The 16,098-nt window shown below is 42.8% G+C and overlaps 1 protein-coding gene across 1 annotated transcript in view; it reads right to left on the bottom strand.

The window, feature by feature from the left end:
- RNASEL (ribonuclease L) overlaps nucleotides 1–15,078 on the bottom strand; it is a 27,446-nt gene extending 12,368 nt beyond the window's left edge. Inside the window, 4 exon segments of the mRNA XM_025877870.2 lie at nucleotides 760–965; nucleotides 2,138–2,223; nucleotides 10,501–12,161; nucleotides 14,897–15,078. Of these exon segments, the coding sequence (XP_025733655.1) occupies nucleotides 760–965; nucleotides 2,138–2,223; nucleotides 10,501–11,974 (1,766 nt within the window). The 5' untranslated portion in view covers nucleotides 11,975–12,161; nucleotides 14,897–15,078.
- Nucleotides 15,079–16,098: the final 1,020 nt, after the last annotated feature.

The following is a 16,098-nucleotide window of genomic DNA, read 5'->3' as shown; positions in this document are numbered from 1 at the left end:
GGGTCAGCCCAGTGATGGGTATTAAGGAGGGCACGTACTGCATGGAACACTGGGTGTTATATGAAAACAATGGATCGTGGATCACCACATCAAAAACTAATGATGTACTGTATGGTGACTAACATAACATAATAAAATAAAATTTAAAAAAAAGAAAGGTAAAAAAATAAATTTTATTGAAATAAATATTAAAAAAGAAATAGAATAAAAGATGGAATTCACCCCTTCTTGTCTGATTTTTTTCAGATGGGCCATCAATCTTCTCTTGCCCTCAGCGCTCCTGGCTCTCAGGCCTTCAGACCCTTACTGGAACCCACATCATCAGTGCCCCTGGCTCTCTGGCCTTTGCATTTGGACTAAATTACACTATGGGCTTTCCTGGGCCTCCAGCTTGCAGAGGCAGATCGTGAGAATTCTCAGCCTTAATACTGCATTTCTTTCTAAAAAAATAAATATATAGGGACGCCTGAGTGGCTCAGGCGTGAGTGCCTCACTCTTGATTTCGGTTCAGGTCATGATCTCAACGTCCTGAAATAGAGCCCCCATCAGGTTCTGTGCTCAGCACAGCAGTATCTACTTAAGATTCTCTAAATAAATAAATAAAATATTTTTAATAAGTAAATCTATATTTATATTTATCATTTGGATATCTATATATCTGTCTATCTATATATCATTTGAACATATATATATCTCATGACTAATACACTCATTGTCTCCCTTCTGGAGGCCTGGAATATGCCATCAACTTTTACTTACTTCTCCCAACTCCAAAAGAAGGGATGACCCAGCAGGCCACTCAGGTGCCCCTGCACATTGTCTCCAGGGTTAAACAGTTGATGAATGAGGTCCCGAGTTTCCTCATCTGGAGAAAGTTGAATCACCTCTTCATTACTTTCAGTCTTCAGTGTCTCAAAAGGGAGCTCTCCCTTCCTTACCACATATAGGACTAGCTGACCAAGGGCCTGCATGAAAGCCACAAATCAAGCCAAAGTTGTCTATGAATTCTCACTCTGTATGGAGGTGTGGTGCAGGTTATGACCAAATGGAAAGTGGGAGAAATCTCAAGGAGTCTACAGGTTCTACATGTAGAACCCTTCAAGACAATATATGGTCCCCACAATTTAGGTTTATGAGGAGCAAAAGATAATCCTAAGCCAGAATTGTCAGGGCAAACTGCTTAGAGGAAGAGGAATTTGAGCTGAACCTTAAAGTATGGATCGAATGTCAAAAAACAGGGGAGAGGAAAACTGTTTTCAACAAGGGAAATGCCAGGACTCTGGCTGGAAACTGAGACTTTGGGTTGGGACTATGTGAGATGGCAGATAAAGGAGCCAGTCCAGGTCCAGTGGGACACGGTGACAGCTCCAGGAGTTAGGCCATGACAGGGAAGAAAGGTCAAGCAGGAGGCCAATATACGCACTTCCTACAGCAGGCAAGACACCAATCACGGAAGGAGCTAAAATCCTTTTAGCAGCAAAGGCCAGATGTGGCTGGAGAGCTCTTGCCCCGGGGTTGAACGTTCTGCATCCTGGAGAACCTCCCAGGAGGAAACTGCCCAGACAGGGTCAGAGTCAACCTGGGAGCTTTGGTCTGCAGGGGTCAGGCTCTGTTTCTGCTGTCTCCTTCCAGGAGAAAAAGCTATTTCAAGCTCGTAACCTCTGTGGCCAAGATTAGTTTCTTTCAAGCTGAGGACCAATCCCATCCCTCCCATGGGTTTCGGAGGGCCTTCGTATCTGGCCCTCCTAGGAGTTTAGCATACAAGTTTGAACAAAATGGGAAAAGAAATCCCATCTGCTTTGTCTGCAGGCAGGAAATACCTCATGCAGGAATTTGGGAGGCCATTTGGACATACCTCCTGGAGGTAATTTTAGAAGAGGTATGTCATGCTCAATTCATTTCCTATCTAGCTGGTGGAGGAAGAGAGAGAGCCAAAGAAATACAGAAAGGGGCCACAGCAGCCCAGAGAAATGCCACTGTCTGCAAGGGAGTGAAGACAGTAAGCCCTGGGGGAATGCCTTGGAAGTTAGAAGAGGTAAAACAGAAATGACGTCTAACTGGCCATAGGAAATAAGGGAATGAACGAAACAAATAAGGAAGCAGAAAGATGGAAAAGTAAACCAATTGTAGAATTTACCTGTAGATCTCTCTTGATTTCCTGCGGCTCTCCAGTCCACTTGATGCTTTTATCAAAATCTGCCAGGCAAACAGCATTCTTGGAATCTAAGGGATAGTTTGTAGAGATACAGTGAAAATCCTCTCTCTTCATGTTGTAATTAACTTAAATAATTATGTACCACAATGCATTATCATCTCTGAAGAAGGCAATAATAAAGCTTATATCTGCATGGCTATTTACTCTTCAAAAGAGCCATGTGCACAGTGTCATTTGACTTATTAGGTATCTGCCAAGGGCAGGATTTAAATTTCATTTTCTCCAGGCCTGGGCATGGGGAAGGATGAGGATAAAGTTGACCAGTTCCCCATTCAGGCAATTCCTGGGGGCAATGAGCACAGATTTATAAAGGGACTGTTGGCAGGAGATACGTTGACTTCCCAAGGCTAATTAACAACTAACCAATGAGACTCCAAATCCAAGAGCAGCTTACCACAGTGCGCCACTCAATCAAGCCCACCAACCACAGCCCCCTGTGACACTGTAATCAGTTATCATGGATTAACTATGTGCTTGAAATGAGCCACTACCTCCTTGCCCTCTTCAGGATCTTTCTCCCTTGAAGGAAGCCACTGAGTCCTCAGGAAGAAGGATGCACGGATGGGTGAGGTCAGGAACAAGATGAAAGAAGAGCCAGTCAGTGACCTGTCCTTGAAGAAGTAGCTCCTGCTTCTGGCTTGAAGGCGTCTAAGAAAGCCAACCGAGTAACTCCAGGCAGCAGGATGGTCAGCACAACTGTGTGCTTCTCAAACCCCTTTGGTTCTGAACTTAGATAGCAAAGTTGGGTGTAAACCCACAGTCTAACAAAAATGAACCCATTAAACTATTCAACAAGGGTCTAGTGAGGGGGAAAATGACAGTGAAAGAGGAGAACACAGCACAGGCCCTGTGGAGTTTTGAGTCTCTGAGCAATGAGTGAATGTAAAATTAATTACAACTTTATTTTTTTTTAAGACTTATTTATTTATTTTAGAAAAAGAGAGAGCAAGTAGGGAGAGGGACAGAAAGAGACAAGCAGACCCTGCGCAGAGCATAGAGCCCCATGCGGGGCTCGATCCCAGCACCCTGGGATCATGACCTGAGCTGAAGGCAGATGCTTAACCGGTTGAGCCACCCAGGTGACCCTAATTGCAACTTTAAAAATGCTAGCCCAGGGCGCCTGGGTGGCTCAGATGGTTAAGCGTCTGCCTTCAGCTCAGGTCATGATCCCAGGGTCCTGGGATCGAGTCCCGCATCGGGCTCCCTGCTCCTTGGGAGCCTGCTTCTCCCTCTGCTTCTCTCTCTCTCTCTGTCTCTCATGAATAAATAAATAAATCTTAAAAAAAAAAAAAGATTTAAAAATGCTAGCCCAAAGTGCAGGATGCTCTGAAAGTGTATAACAAGAGCCACATGGCTGTGTGGGGGAGAAAAGTCTTCCTTTAAGAAAGGACACTGAGAACAGAGATCAGTAGAATTCACATGGGAGAATGGAACAGGGAAGAGAGAAATCCAGATAGGAATTCCCAAGGCAGAAAGGAACCTGAGGAATTCCACTCTGACAGAAAGGAGGCCTGACAGCCTGGAAAGAAGGAATGAAGTTGGAAAGTAGCCTGCAATGAGGTTGAAGGGGCAGAGGGTGCAGATTGGAAACCAGAGACTGCTTTCAGCTATTCCAACTAATAAATCCCCTTCACTGTTTAAGCCACTTTGAGTTCTCTGCTACTTAAATTTGCAAGTGCCTAAGGGAACACTTCACATCTCTTCTAACACTTGATTTTTTTTTTAATGAGCCCCAGGGTTTTTTATTTATTTTTAGATGCAATCAACATTGCTAAAGTGCTATAAAAATTTTAAACTCTTACACTTAGTTTCTGCACTTATAGAATCACAGACTGCTAACAGCGGATGGGCAGAGTTAGGATAAAATTTGCGCACTCCACCCTGCTGTCAGTGAATCAAGAGTCTCTTCATCCTCACTCCCAGCACTGCAATATCATCTAAGATGATATTTTTTAATTAAAGATTTTAATTAAATAAATAAATAATTTTTCATTAAAAATAACACATATTTAGGTTACTTAAACAATTAATTTTTTTTGTTTATTCTTTGCTGCTTGTAAGTCACTATTTTCTACCAGGCTCTTTCTCTCCTTCCTTATGCATATCCTCTAGCAGTTCTTTCATATATGGTCTGTGGGTAGGAAGTCTTCCTGGATCCTTAAACGTTTAAAAAATGTATTTCAACAACTGGTGCTTAGAAAAACTGGACAGCTACATGCAAAAGAATGAAAATGGACCCCTTCTTATACCATACACAAAAATAAACTCAAAATGGATTACAGACTTAAATGTGAGACGTGAAACCATTAAACCCCTAGAAAAAAAACCAGACAGTAATTTCTTTGACATCGGCCATAGGAACATTTTTCCAGATATGTCTCCTCAGGCAAGAAAAACCAAAGCAAAACTAAACCACTGGGACTACACCAAAATAAAAAGCTTCTGCACAGCAAAGGAAACTATCAGCAAAACGACAAGGGAGGCTACTGAATGGGAGAAGATATCTGCAAATGATATATCCGATAACGGGTTAATATCAAAAATGTATAAAGAACATATGCAACTCAACACCAAAAAAACACAAACAATTCAATTAAAAATGGGCAGAGGTCCTGAATAGACATTTTTTTCCAAAGAAGACATACAAAGGGCCAACAGACACATGAAAAGATTCTCAACATCATTCATCATCAGGGAAATGCAAATCAAAACCATGAAGAGATATCACCTTACCCTTGTCAGAATGGCTAGAATCAAAAAGACAATAAATAATAAGTGTTGGCAATAATGTGGAGAGAAAGAAACCGTTAGGCACACTGTTGGTGGGAATGTAAATTGGTGCAACCACTGTGGACAACAGTATGGAGGTTCCCTAAAAAGTTAAAAATAGAAATACCATATATCCAGTAATTCCACCACTGGGTATTTACCCAAAGAAAACAAAACCACTAATTTGAAAAGTTATATGCACACTTATGTGCTGCAGCATTATTTACAATAACCAAGATATGGAAGCATCTCAAGTGTCCATCAATAGCTGAGTGGGTAAAAAAGATGTGGCATATATACACACACATATATAATGGAATATTACTCGGCCATCAAAAAAATGAGATCTTGCCATTTGTGACAATATGGATGGTCCTAGAGAGTATAATGCTAAGTGAAGTCAGTCAGTTAGAGAAAGCCAAACACCATATGATTTCACAAACAAAGGGAGAGAAAAGGACAAACAAAAAAACACTCTTAAATACAGAGGACAAACGGGTGGTTTCCAGAGGGGAGGTGGGTAGGGGGATGGGGGGAATAAAGGGGATTAAAGTACACTTTTCATGATGAGCACTGAGTAATGTCTAGAATTGCTGAATCATTATATTGTATACCTGAAACTAATATAACACCATATGTTAATAATACTTCAATCAAAAATATGTATTTATTTTGAATCATGTATAATTTGATGGTTGTCTTAGTCAATTCTGGATGCTATAACAAATTACAGTAGATGGGTGTAGCTTAAACAACAGAAATTGATTTATTTCACACAGCTCTGAACATTGGAAATCTGAGCTCAGGGTGTCAGCAGCATTGCGTTCATGGTAAGGGCCCGCATACTGGTGTATAGACAGCCATCTTCCTTGCTGTATCCTCGTATGGTAGAAAGACAACTAGCTAGCTCTTTTTATAAGGGCACTGATCCATCCAAAGCAATTTTGAGAAAGAATAAAGCTGGAGGCATCACACTTCCTGGTTTTAAACTATATTACAAAGACCTAGTAATCAAAATAGTACAGGACTGGTATAAAACCAGGCACATAGATGAATGAAACAGAATCAAGAGCCCAAAAATAAACCCACACATAGGCAGTCAACTAATATTTGACAAGGGAGCCAAGAATGCTCAATGGGGAAAAGATAATCTCTTCAAAAAATGATGTTGGAAAAACTGGATAATTACATGCAAAAGAACGAAAGTAGACCCCTATCTTATGCCACTCACAAAAACTAATTTGAAATAGCTTAAAGACCTAAATGTAAAACCTGAAACCATAAAACTCCTAGAAGAAAACATAGGGAAAAAGCACCTTGATATTGGTCTTAGCAATGATATTTTAGATATGACACCAAAAGCACAGCAGCAAAAGCAAAAATAAACAAGTGAGACTACATCAGACTAAAAGCTTTTGCACAGCAAAAGAAACCATCAACAAAATGAAAAGGCAATGTATAGAAATGAAAATATTTACGAATCGGGTATCTGATATGGAGTAAATATACATATTAATATATATTTATATATATGAAATTTCCATGCATATGAAATATATATGTGAAATTTATATATGAAAATATATTTATGTACATGAAATATATATTTATATATATGAAATTCATTCAACTCAATAGCAAAAATCAAATGCTCTGATTAAAAAATGGGCAAAGGACCTGAATAGACATTTTTCCAAAGACATTAAAAGAGCCAACAGGTACATGAAAAAGTGCTCAATATCAGTAATTTTCAGGGAAATGCAAATCAAAACTACAGTGTGATATCATCTCACACATGTTAGAATAATTATCAAAAAAACAGGAGATAACAAGAGTTGGTGAAGATGTGGACAAACGGGAACCCTGTGTATTTTTGGTGGGGATGTAAATTGGTGCAGCTACAATGGAAAACAGCATGAAGGTTTCTCAAAAAATTAAAAATAGATAAAACAGAAGTGTATCTGAAGGAAATAAAAACACTATCTTGAAAGAATATCTGCAGAGTTTCAACATATGAATTCTGGGGGAATACTAAGATTCAGTTGTTAGTAGGTTCTTTCTCCTCAGTTCCTTTTTTTTGTATTCAGGTTACTGAGGAGAGAAGTCTCTTAGCAATCTGATTCTGGTTTCTATGTAGGTAATTTGTTTTCTCTTGGGAGCTTTTGAGATTTTCCTCTCTCCCTTGATGTTTTGATATTCCTTTAAGATGTGACTCAATGGGTTTTTTTCCTTACTTACCCTCAGCTCTTGGTGAGTTTTTCAGTAAGAGAAATATATCTATCTTTATTTCTGGGACATTCTCACTTTTTTTTTTTTTCAAATATTGCTTCAACCTCATTTCTTCTTCCCTCTGAAATGCCTACTAGAACTTCAGACCTAAATCCTGACTTCTAAACCTTTTTCCCTATCCACTCCTTTATGCTTTTCTATTATTTCCTAGGAAAATTTCTTGGGCATGTCTTCTAGCTCGCTAATTTAATCTTCAATCCAGTCTCGAGTTTTAAATTTTTAAACAATTATATTTTAAATTCCCAAATTCTCTATTCGTTCTCTTCACAATGCTTATCGTTGCTTCTTGGATGAAATAACCTATCTTGGTTCTCTGGTTTTATTAATTATACTTACTTTAAAGTACTGTGGTTACTCAGGATGGCAAACTAAGTAGATGCCCATGCCCTAATCCCTGGAATCTGCAAACATTACTTTATATAGTTACAGACTCACACAAAAGGGCTTTGCAGATGTGATTAAGAATTTTGAAACAGTGGGCACCTGGGTGGCTTCGTCAGTTAAGCGTCCGACTCTTGATTTAGGCTCAGGTCATGACCTCAAGGTAGTGAGACCAAGCCCCATGTCAGGTTCTGTGGTGAGTGTGGAGACTACTTAAGATTCTCTCTCTTCTCCCTCTGCCCCTCCCTGCTCACACTCTCTCTCCCTCTCTAAAAAAAGAGAGAGAATATCTTGAAATAGTAGAGATTGTCCTGGGTTAGCAGGGTGAGTCCTAAATGCAATCACACATACCCTTGTGCAAGGCAGGCAAAGGGAGATCTGACAGCAGAAGAGAAGGCAATGACTACAGAGGCAGAGATTGGAGTGATGCCACAAGCCAAGGAATACTAGCTGCCCACCAGAATGGGGAAGAGGCAAGGGTCTCCCCCCACCCCAGCCTACAAAGGGAATTTGGCCCTGCTGACACGTCATTTGGGGCCAGTGGAACTGGTTTCATACTTTTTGCCTCCAGAACTATGGGAGAATAAATTTCTACTGTTTTAAGCCACCAAGTTTGTGATAATTTGTTCCAGCAGCCATAGGAAACTAATACACTCAGTTAGCTTTGTTTCTTTGGGTCTAAGTTCTTCTATTTCATGCATCTTTTTCAGGGTATCAGCACTTCATAAATATCTTCAGTGATTTTTGACTGTAAGCCTTACTTTGCAGTTGAGAATCCCTGATCCCTTTGAGTTGCTTCTGTTAATGCCACCCAACATGGGGGAGAGATGGAGGCAGTTGTCAGAACTTCTGCTTTGCGTTTTATTCAGTGAAACTAGGGGGTAAGCAGGATGTGCCACTTAGTAGGGTGCTTTGGCAGAAATCTTGTGGATTTAACTGCTCTTTGTTTCTCTTGAGATCATCAACCACCCAGTGTCTCAAGTAGTAGCCCTGTCTGCAGAGACAGGCCTGGCACAGATGCTTGGTCTGTGGGGAATGCACAGGGTGTGATCTTCCTATTTTCTACTGATGCAGCAATCTACCTGTTAGCTGATCTTTTGTCCTCTCTTGCTTCTGGCTGCCATTACTCCTGAGTGGAGTTTCTTTGCACTGTTCCTACTTTTATGAGTAATATTTAGCTGTGGCATCCTGCATTTGTCCTGGGCTCCCATGTCTTTCTTTAATCCCATCCTATCATGTTCAGTCTCTTTATGATTCCTCAAAGATTTTGTCCTGTAAAACTTCTTTTGCTATTTTGATCCCAGCTAAGAATTCATTTAACAATATTTTCCTATCATTTTAGGGATCTAATACAAAGAATAGTCTGTAGTATGTGTTAGGTTCACCATCTGGGGGCAGAAATAGAGTCAATTCTCAATTCTCTATTGTTCAAGCTTAAGAATAGAAGAGATGGTGCCAGAAATTCTGAAGAAGAGGTAGTGACAAGTAATTTTTCTTTATAATGTGACATGTGACTCTTTTGCATCAAGATCAGCAGTTAGAACTGGGAAGGACCCTGCCCTTGGCTGCATCTTGAGAACTCTGCTTCACTTTGTAGAGCTGCACATATTTCTGGCCTTTGTCAGGCTCCCCAACAAAGTTGCTTAAAACCAGGAAGGAGTGCCACTAGCACCTGTCCTCAAATTAAAAGCCAGATTCCAGTTGTATTCTGATGTCTACCTACTTCCTTCCAGGTCTTGTCCAGGACCTTAAATACTGTTCTCTGCCTTTCAATACCTGAACCCTCTTTTTGTCTTGTTCCCTTACACCTACCTTAAATCTCAGTACATGTCTGTAGATTAGGTATCTGTTTCTGCTTAGCCCTCTAGACAAGGACCTGGCCTTTGCTGAGTACCTACAACATACAGGTAACTTGTCTAACACACTGCACTTAAACCTCATAACAACCTTATGAAAGAGGTGTTATTCATCTTAAATGAGGAAACTAAGGCTCACAGAGCTAAGTGACTTGTTTGAGGCTGCAAACCTACAAAGTGGCATGACTAGGCCGCAAGTCTCCCTACACATGGCTAAAGCCAAGACTCTTCCTACTGCACCACATCACCTCCTGGGACTTTACACTCAGCTCTGCTTCTTTCCTTTAATGTTTCTTTCCTTCATTTTGTTTTTGGCTGAGGCCAGTGGGTGCTGACTCGTTCTGCCCACTTGGAGTCTGTTTCACTTGTTGCATCTTATCCTGGCATGCCCAGTTTTGACCTCGGTTTTGCCATTAAATTTCACAGTGGAGGGACGCCTGGGTGGCTCAGTCACTTAAGCCTCGGCCTTTGGCTCAGGTCATGATCCCAGGGTCCGGATCGAGTCCCGCACCAGGCTCCTTGCTTGAAGGGGACCCTGCTTCTCCCTTTGCCTGCTCTGCCTGCCGCTTCCCCTGCCTGGATGCCCTTACTCTCTCTCTCTGACAAATAAATAAATAAAATCACCTAAAAAAATTTCACAGTGGCTACCATCTTGGCTGCAGGAACACACCTTCAGGATTCTCTGACTGGCAGGCTACTTTAGGAATTCAAATTTCTGGAGCTGACTCCATCTAAGACATAACCTTCATATTTGTATTTGCCAAAGGAAATATGACGTTAGCCTGGTATTCCATTGGCATCTGTCACCTCCACATGGGGTAAGGGTTATACCTGGTAGCAGGAGAGATAGCACTCTAATTATGAATCTGTTGCATTAATCCTCAAACTGAATAATCCACACTTACTCTACTCCTTTCCTCCCTGTAATGAAAATCCTTTCTTTTTGTAAATAAAGACCCCGCAATTTCTAAGAGAAGACTGGAGACTCACCTATTAAGATGTTTTGTGGGCACAGATCCTGGTGAGTGTATCCAGACCGCAGATGTAATTCTTCAAGAGCCTTAAATACAGATAAGAGGGTGTTTCGGGCAAACTCATCTTCCTTGTTTTCCACAGCCTGCCCACTGTGCTTGGCCAAGTGTTCCTCCAGGGTCTGCTCACAGAGGGCAAGACACACATACAGACAGTCCTTGTAGCTCTCAGTCCCGTAGAATGTCACCAAGTCACTGTTTGCTCGGCAGCTCTGCAGACAGGAGACTTCCTGTCGTCCATGTGTGCTGCCTTCACAGAATCGTTTCACAGCTACTTCTTGCCCTTCATAGAACCCAAGGTAGATGCCCCCTTCAGAGGTGTCAGCAATCTTATATTCTTCATCAATAAAGATCTTGAGTTTGCCAATCATAGGGCGGTATATTCTGTGGAGGTGTTCCAAGGCCTTCCCCCAGCGTGAGTTCTGAGGCTTCCAGTCTTCAGTGGGAGGGGGACAATCTTCTCTGGCCCCATGAGAGAGAAGAAGCCTTACAAGGGAACTGTCATAGTTGCGCCTCGCTATCATCACAAGATCCCCACAGTTCGTGGTGGCTCCTTTGTTGCATAACAGTTGAGCAATTTCCTTCAGTCTGAGTTGGACGGCCAACAGAAGTGCTGTTTTGCCCTCACTGTCTGTCTCATTAATCTCTATATGTTCTTGTTCCAGAAGCATCTGCACCAAACCCAAGTGCTCCTTTTCCACTGCCAGGATCAGGGGTGTCTTCCCTTTCTCTCCCCTCACATTGACATCAGCGCCATGCTGCAGCAGAAGGCTAGTGATGCCCTCCACATTTCTAACATCAGAATTCCTAAATGCATAGATCAAAGCATTTCTGCCCATATTGTCACAGGCTTTGACATCTGCTCCCATCTCATCAAGGAGGATCTTCAAGACATCTACATGTCCATTTTCAGCAGCATCCATTAGAGCTGTGGCCCCTCCTTTCCTAAGCCTCTTTTGATCCTCCTTTGTCTTTCGGCTCAAATTCACATTTGCCCCATTCTCATACAGGAATTTTAAGGCTTTATCCTTCCCATTCACAGCGGCTTCCATGAAAGCTGTGAAGCCATTAGCATCAAACTCATTGACATCCGCACCTTTAGAAAGGAAAAGTTTGAGCAGCTTCACATTTCCCACAATCCCAGCAATGATGAATGGAGTGGCCTCATTCTTCTTCTTCAGACAAGGGTCAGCCCCATGACGAAGCAGAAGATCCACCATGTCCTCCTGGCAACTTTGTACTGCATTATGCAAAGGTGACCAGCCCCACTCATCCTGGAAGTTAACATCAGCCCCTCTTTCCAGGAATTGTTGGACCAGCTTGATGTCTTCTTCTTTAACAGCTTTGATTAACTTATTGCCATCCACTGATGTCTCCTCATTGCTGGAGGGTGTGGGTCTCTCCTGAAGGCTGTTATGGCTCTTGGTCTCCATGATGGTAATTACCACTGGCTACAACTCTGTGCCTTTGAGAAAATGCAAACTTATCTCCTTGGGACTTGATCAAAGAGACACGGAGCTCTTTGAACTATCAGGTTAAACAGAGATTATCTGGCTGTAGACCAGCAATATGAGGAAGGAAATACTCTTGGAGTCTTCTAACATTCCACCTGGAGATGAGCTATTTTGTAATTTTATAATAGTGAGAAAGCATTTGAATTAGAAAAAATTAATTTTACTAGCAACTTTTTCAAAATACATCTACTTATTTATATAGAACTTTTTACTATAGAATATTATGAACATATATAAATTAAAAACAAGAAAATTTTTACACTGCAGTCCCACCACCCAGAAATAGGCATTGTTAAGATTTTAGGGGACTCCTGGGTGGCTCAGTTGGTTAAGCGTCTGCCTCAGGCTCAGGTCATAATCCCAGGGTCCTGGGATCAAGTCCCGCATTAGGCTCCTTGCTCAATGGGGAGCCTGCTTCCCCCTCTGCCTGCGGTTCCCCCTGCTTGTGCTCACTCTCTCTGACAAATAAATAAATAAAATCTTTAAAAAAAAGATTTTAGTATATTTCTTTTTTTTAAACTTTTTATTTATTTATTTAGAGAGGGAGACAGTGCAAGCCAGGGGAGGGGCAGAGGGAGAGGGAATCTCAAGCAGACTCCGCACTATGCAGGGAGCCCGCCACAGGGCTCAATCTCACAACCCTGAGATCATGACCTGAACTGATATCAAGAGTCAGATGCCCAACCAACTGAACCACCCAGGTGCCCCTATTTTAGTATATTTCTATAAATTTTTTTTAAAAAATAGCTGAGATCATGCTATGTGAGGATACTGTATAAATATCCTGCTTTCTTTCATCTAATGCCATTGTATAATTTCCTATGTTACCACAAAGTCTTTTAAAACATTTTTAATGGCTCTGCAATAGGCCACCAGTCACTTGCTTCATTTCCTTATTACTAAACAGTTTTTAAAAACAACTTTTAAGCAAGATTTTTAAAATTGGAATTTTCTAACCATTCTAAATAATGTTGCAGTTAATTTAGCTTTTTAAAGCGTGTTTTCTTATGATACATCTTATAATAGATTTCTTATGATAGATTTCCAAGAATTGAATGACTGGTCAAAGTGTAACAGCATGCCAACAGGTCTTAAGTGTTAATTGGCTTCAAGCTTATCCACTCCTTGCTTGCTGACCTCAGTCCCTTGACCTGTAGCAGAACTAACTTACTTTCCTTGAGATTTGAAGACCACTGGCCTTGAGGAATGAAGGACCAGACTTTCCCAGAAGAGAAGGCCTAATTCCATTCAGGAACAGCTGCTAGAGATGCTAGCCTACCTGTTTAGGCTCATACTGACATACGACTGACTGCCTGCACACCTGCCACTCCTGCACGCAGCTCCCACCCCCACCCTCTTTCCCATGCCTTTTCCCCTAAAGCCCTCCAGCTTCCCGTAGGATGACGAAGATGGTCTTTGAGACATTAGTCTGCCATCTTCCCAGGTTGCCAGCTTCCTGAATAAAGCAGCCTTTCCTTTCCCACCATTACCTGCTTCTCTAGTACTGATTTGTGAGCAGCCAGCAGGCAAACCTGAGTTTGGAACCGGTTCTCTGTCCGGTAACAAAAGGATTATCATTGTTTTAAAAAATTCTCAACCTGGGCGCCTGGGTGGCTCAGATGGTTAAGCGTCTGCCTTTGGCTCAGGTCATGATCCCAGAGTCCTGGGATCGAGTCCCGCATCGGGCTCCCTGCTCCTTGGGAGCCTGCTTCTCCCTCTGCCTCTCTCTCTCTCTCTGTGTGTGTGTCTCTCATGAATAAATAAATAAAATCTAAAAAAATAAAAAATAAAAAATTCTCAATCTATCTTAATAAATTTCTTCCAGTGTCATATTAACATACCCTCACTAGAAATAGATGATCTCTTAAAAGAAAAAGAACCTTCATTAATAGGGAAAAAAAATGTGTTTTGTGTCAATCTGCATTTCTTACACCTCTCAGTGCATTTACTGGCTCTGGGCATGTCTTCTTTATGCATGTGTGCTTCTATTCAAAGTAGCAGAGAGAAGTGGAAAGAGCTCAGACTCCAACCTCACAAGATTTAAGTTTGAACCCCTGATCATTTAACTTCAGACTGTTACTTCCTAATTGTGTAACATTAGGTTATTCTCAATTTTCCGTCCCCTCATGCATATAAAGTATGGCAAATATTAGGCATTCACTGATAGACTTAATAATGTCCCTTCAGGAAAACAAAATTCAGCGATTCCTACTCTCGCCATACACAAATGGGGGAGCTGGTGGTGTTGAGTCAGTCCAACTGCCCTCCGTCAGATGAGGGCAACAGAGCCGCAGTTCAGCCAGCACCGAACTGGTCCTTGCAGATTTGTAAAACTGCACCTGCTACAGACCCCGCGAAGCACCCGTTTTTCAGCAACCTGGCCACCGGGACACTCTTCAAGCCCCCACCCTCAGAGATCTAAATCGATTGTGCTACGAAAGCACGATCACCTGGCAATGAAAATTTTGAGACACATGTTTGTGCTCAAAGTTCCTGCTACAACAGGTGTGAGACAGGCTGGTCTAAAGAAAGCAGCAGAGAAGGGAAGTCGAAGAAACCCCCAAGTGAAATAGCTGAGTGAAGAGACCACCAGAGCGCTGTCAGGTACAAGCCTGATTTCGGTTTCGTTTTCTCGCTCTCGCCATTGGTGCTGGACAGAGAGAGACGGCTTGATTAGGTACCGCGTGGATTGGACTGACTGCGGGCAAACCCTGGAATTCCGGGGTTGTGGGGGGGCGATCAGGACTCACTCACCCCCTTCCGTCTCCAGAGCCCGGAGCCCAAGGAATCCCTCAAATGGAACAATTTCTCAAGCTACCGCAGCTCTCCAGCCCCTCTTACCTTCTAAACTCAGACGCGCCTCGGCTCTTCCTTGGAGAGCGTTCAATCGTCAGATCGCGGGGCGAGCAGCAAAGCACTTCCTCTCTGTGATCACTGAGTCCGCGGGGTGGGGCGGAGAGAGACAAGGAGTGAGGACAAAGGCCGGAAGCTAAAGCCGCACGCCCCGGAGCCCACAGCGCATCTAACCCTCGGTCGGACAGCGAGGCCTCCGCTCTGACTGCAGGGGGCCCATCTGATGGCCCACACCGAGCCGAGCCCGCTTCATCTTTACCACGTTATTCCAAATCCCCTATTGAGGGAAATAAGTGGTAAAGAAACATTTATTGAGCACCGACTGGGTGCGGGGCGCGCTGCCCATTGCTTCACAAGTGACATGACCCCAGTTAACCCCTGACAACCCTGATGATGATGAATCTGAGGCTCAGAGAAGCTAAATAAACCCAGAGCCCAAGCTCCCTCACTCATTTGGGCACACTCAACTCACTCACTGCCCAGAGGCCCTGAGTCCCCCCTCCCCAGAAGGGCACTGGCCCTGCAGCCAGTGCTGGGGCCCTTTAGGGGAGTGAACTCAGGTGGGTGGATGGTTTAACTATGTGGAGTCTCAGTTCTCTGGTGTAACGTGTTTTTTTTTTTTTTTTTAAAGATTTTATTTATTTATTTGAGAGAGAGAGAGAGAATGAGAGATAGACAGCACGAGAGGGAAGAAGGTCAGAGGGAGAAGCAGACTCGCCGCTGAGCAGGGAGCCTGACGTGGGACTCGATCCCGGGACTCCAGGATCATGACCTGAGCCCAAGGCAGTCGCTTAACCAACTGAGCCACCCAGGCGCCCTGTAACGTGGTTTTTAAGATTCCTTTCTGCTCTAGAAGTTCTGTTCTTGCCACTTTCCTAGCACTGAGATGCATACCGTGTACTCAACGCTGCAGTGGGAAATACTCCTGTCCTCAAGAAATAGCCAGTCTTGCTGGGGAGACCAACTCCTGCCCATCTTGAACCAGGAGAATCAAGGAGGGGTGGCCCAAGAGACATGTAGAGTGTGACAACTGTTCTGGTAGGAGGAGACTTCAGTCTGCCCACAGAGACCCCAGGCACAAGGCTGAGTCCAGAGCTCCAGACTCTGAAGAAGGAGCCACCACCAAGAGCATAGGCAAGCCGACTCAGGAGCGGATGGGAAACCAAGGGGGAGGACATGCAGAGAGAAGC

Source organism: Callorhinus ursinus, unplaced genomic scaffold (assembly GCF_003265705.2).
Source record: "Callorhinus ursinus isolate GAN/ISIS: 27379988/994484 unplaced genomic scaffold, GSC_fseal_2.0 scaffold13, whole genome shotgun sequence".
In the NCBI taxonomy this organism is placed as follows: domain Eukaryota; kingdom Metazoa; phylum Chordata; class Mammalia; order Carnivora; family Otariidae; genus Callorhinus; species Callorhinus ursinus.
Note: the sequence above shows the minus strand (reverse complement) of the source record. Positions and strands in the feature narration are given on the sequence as shown.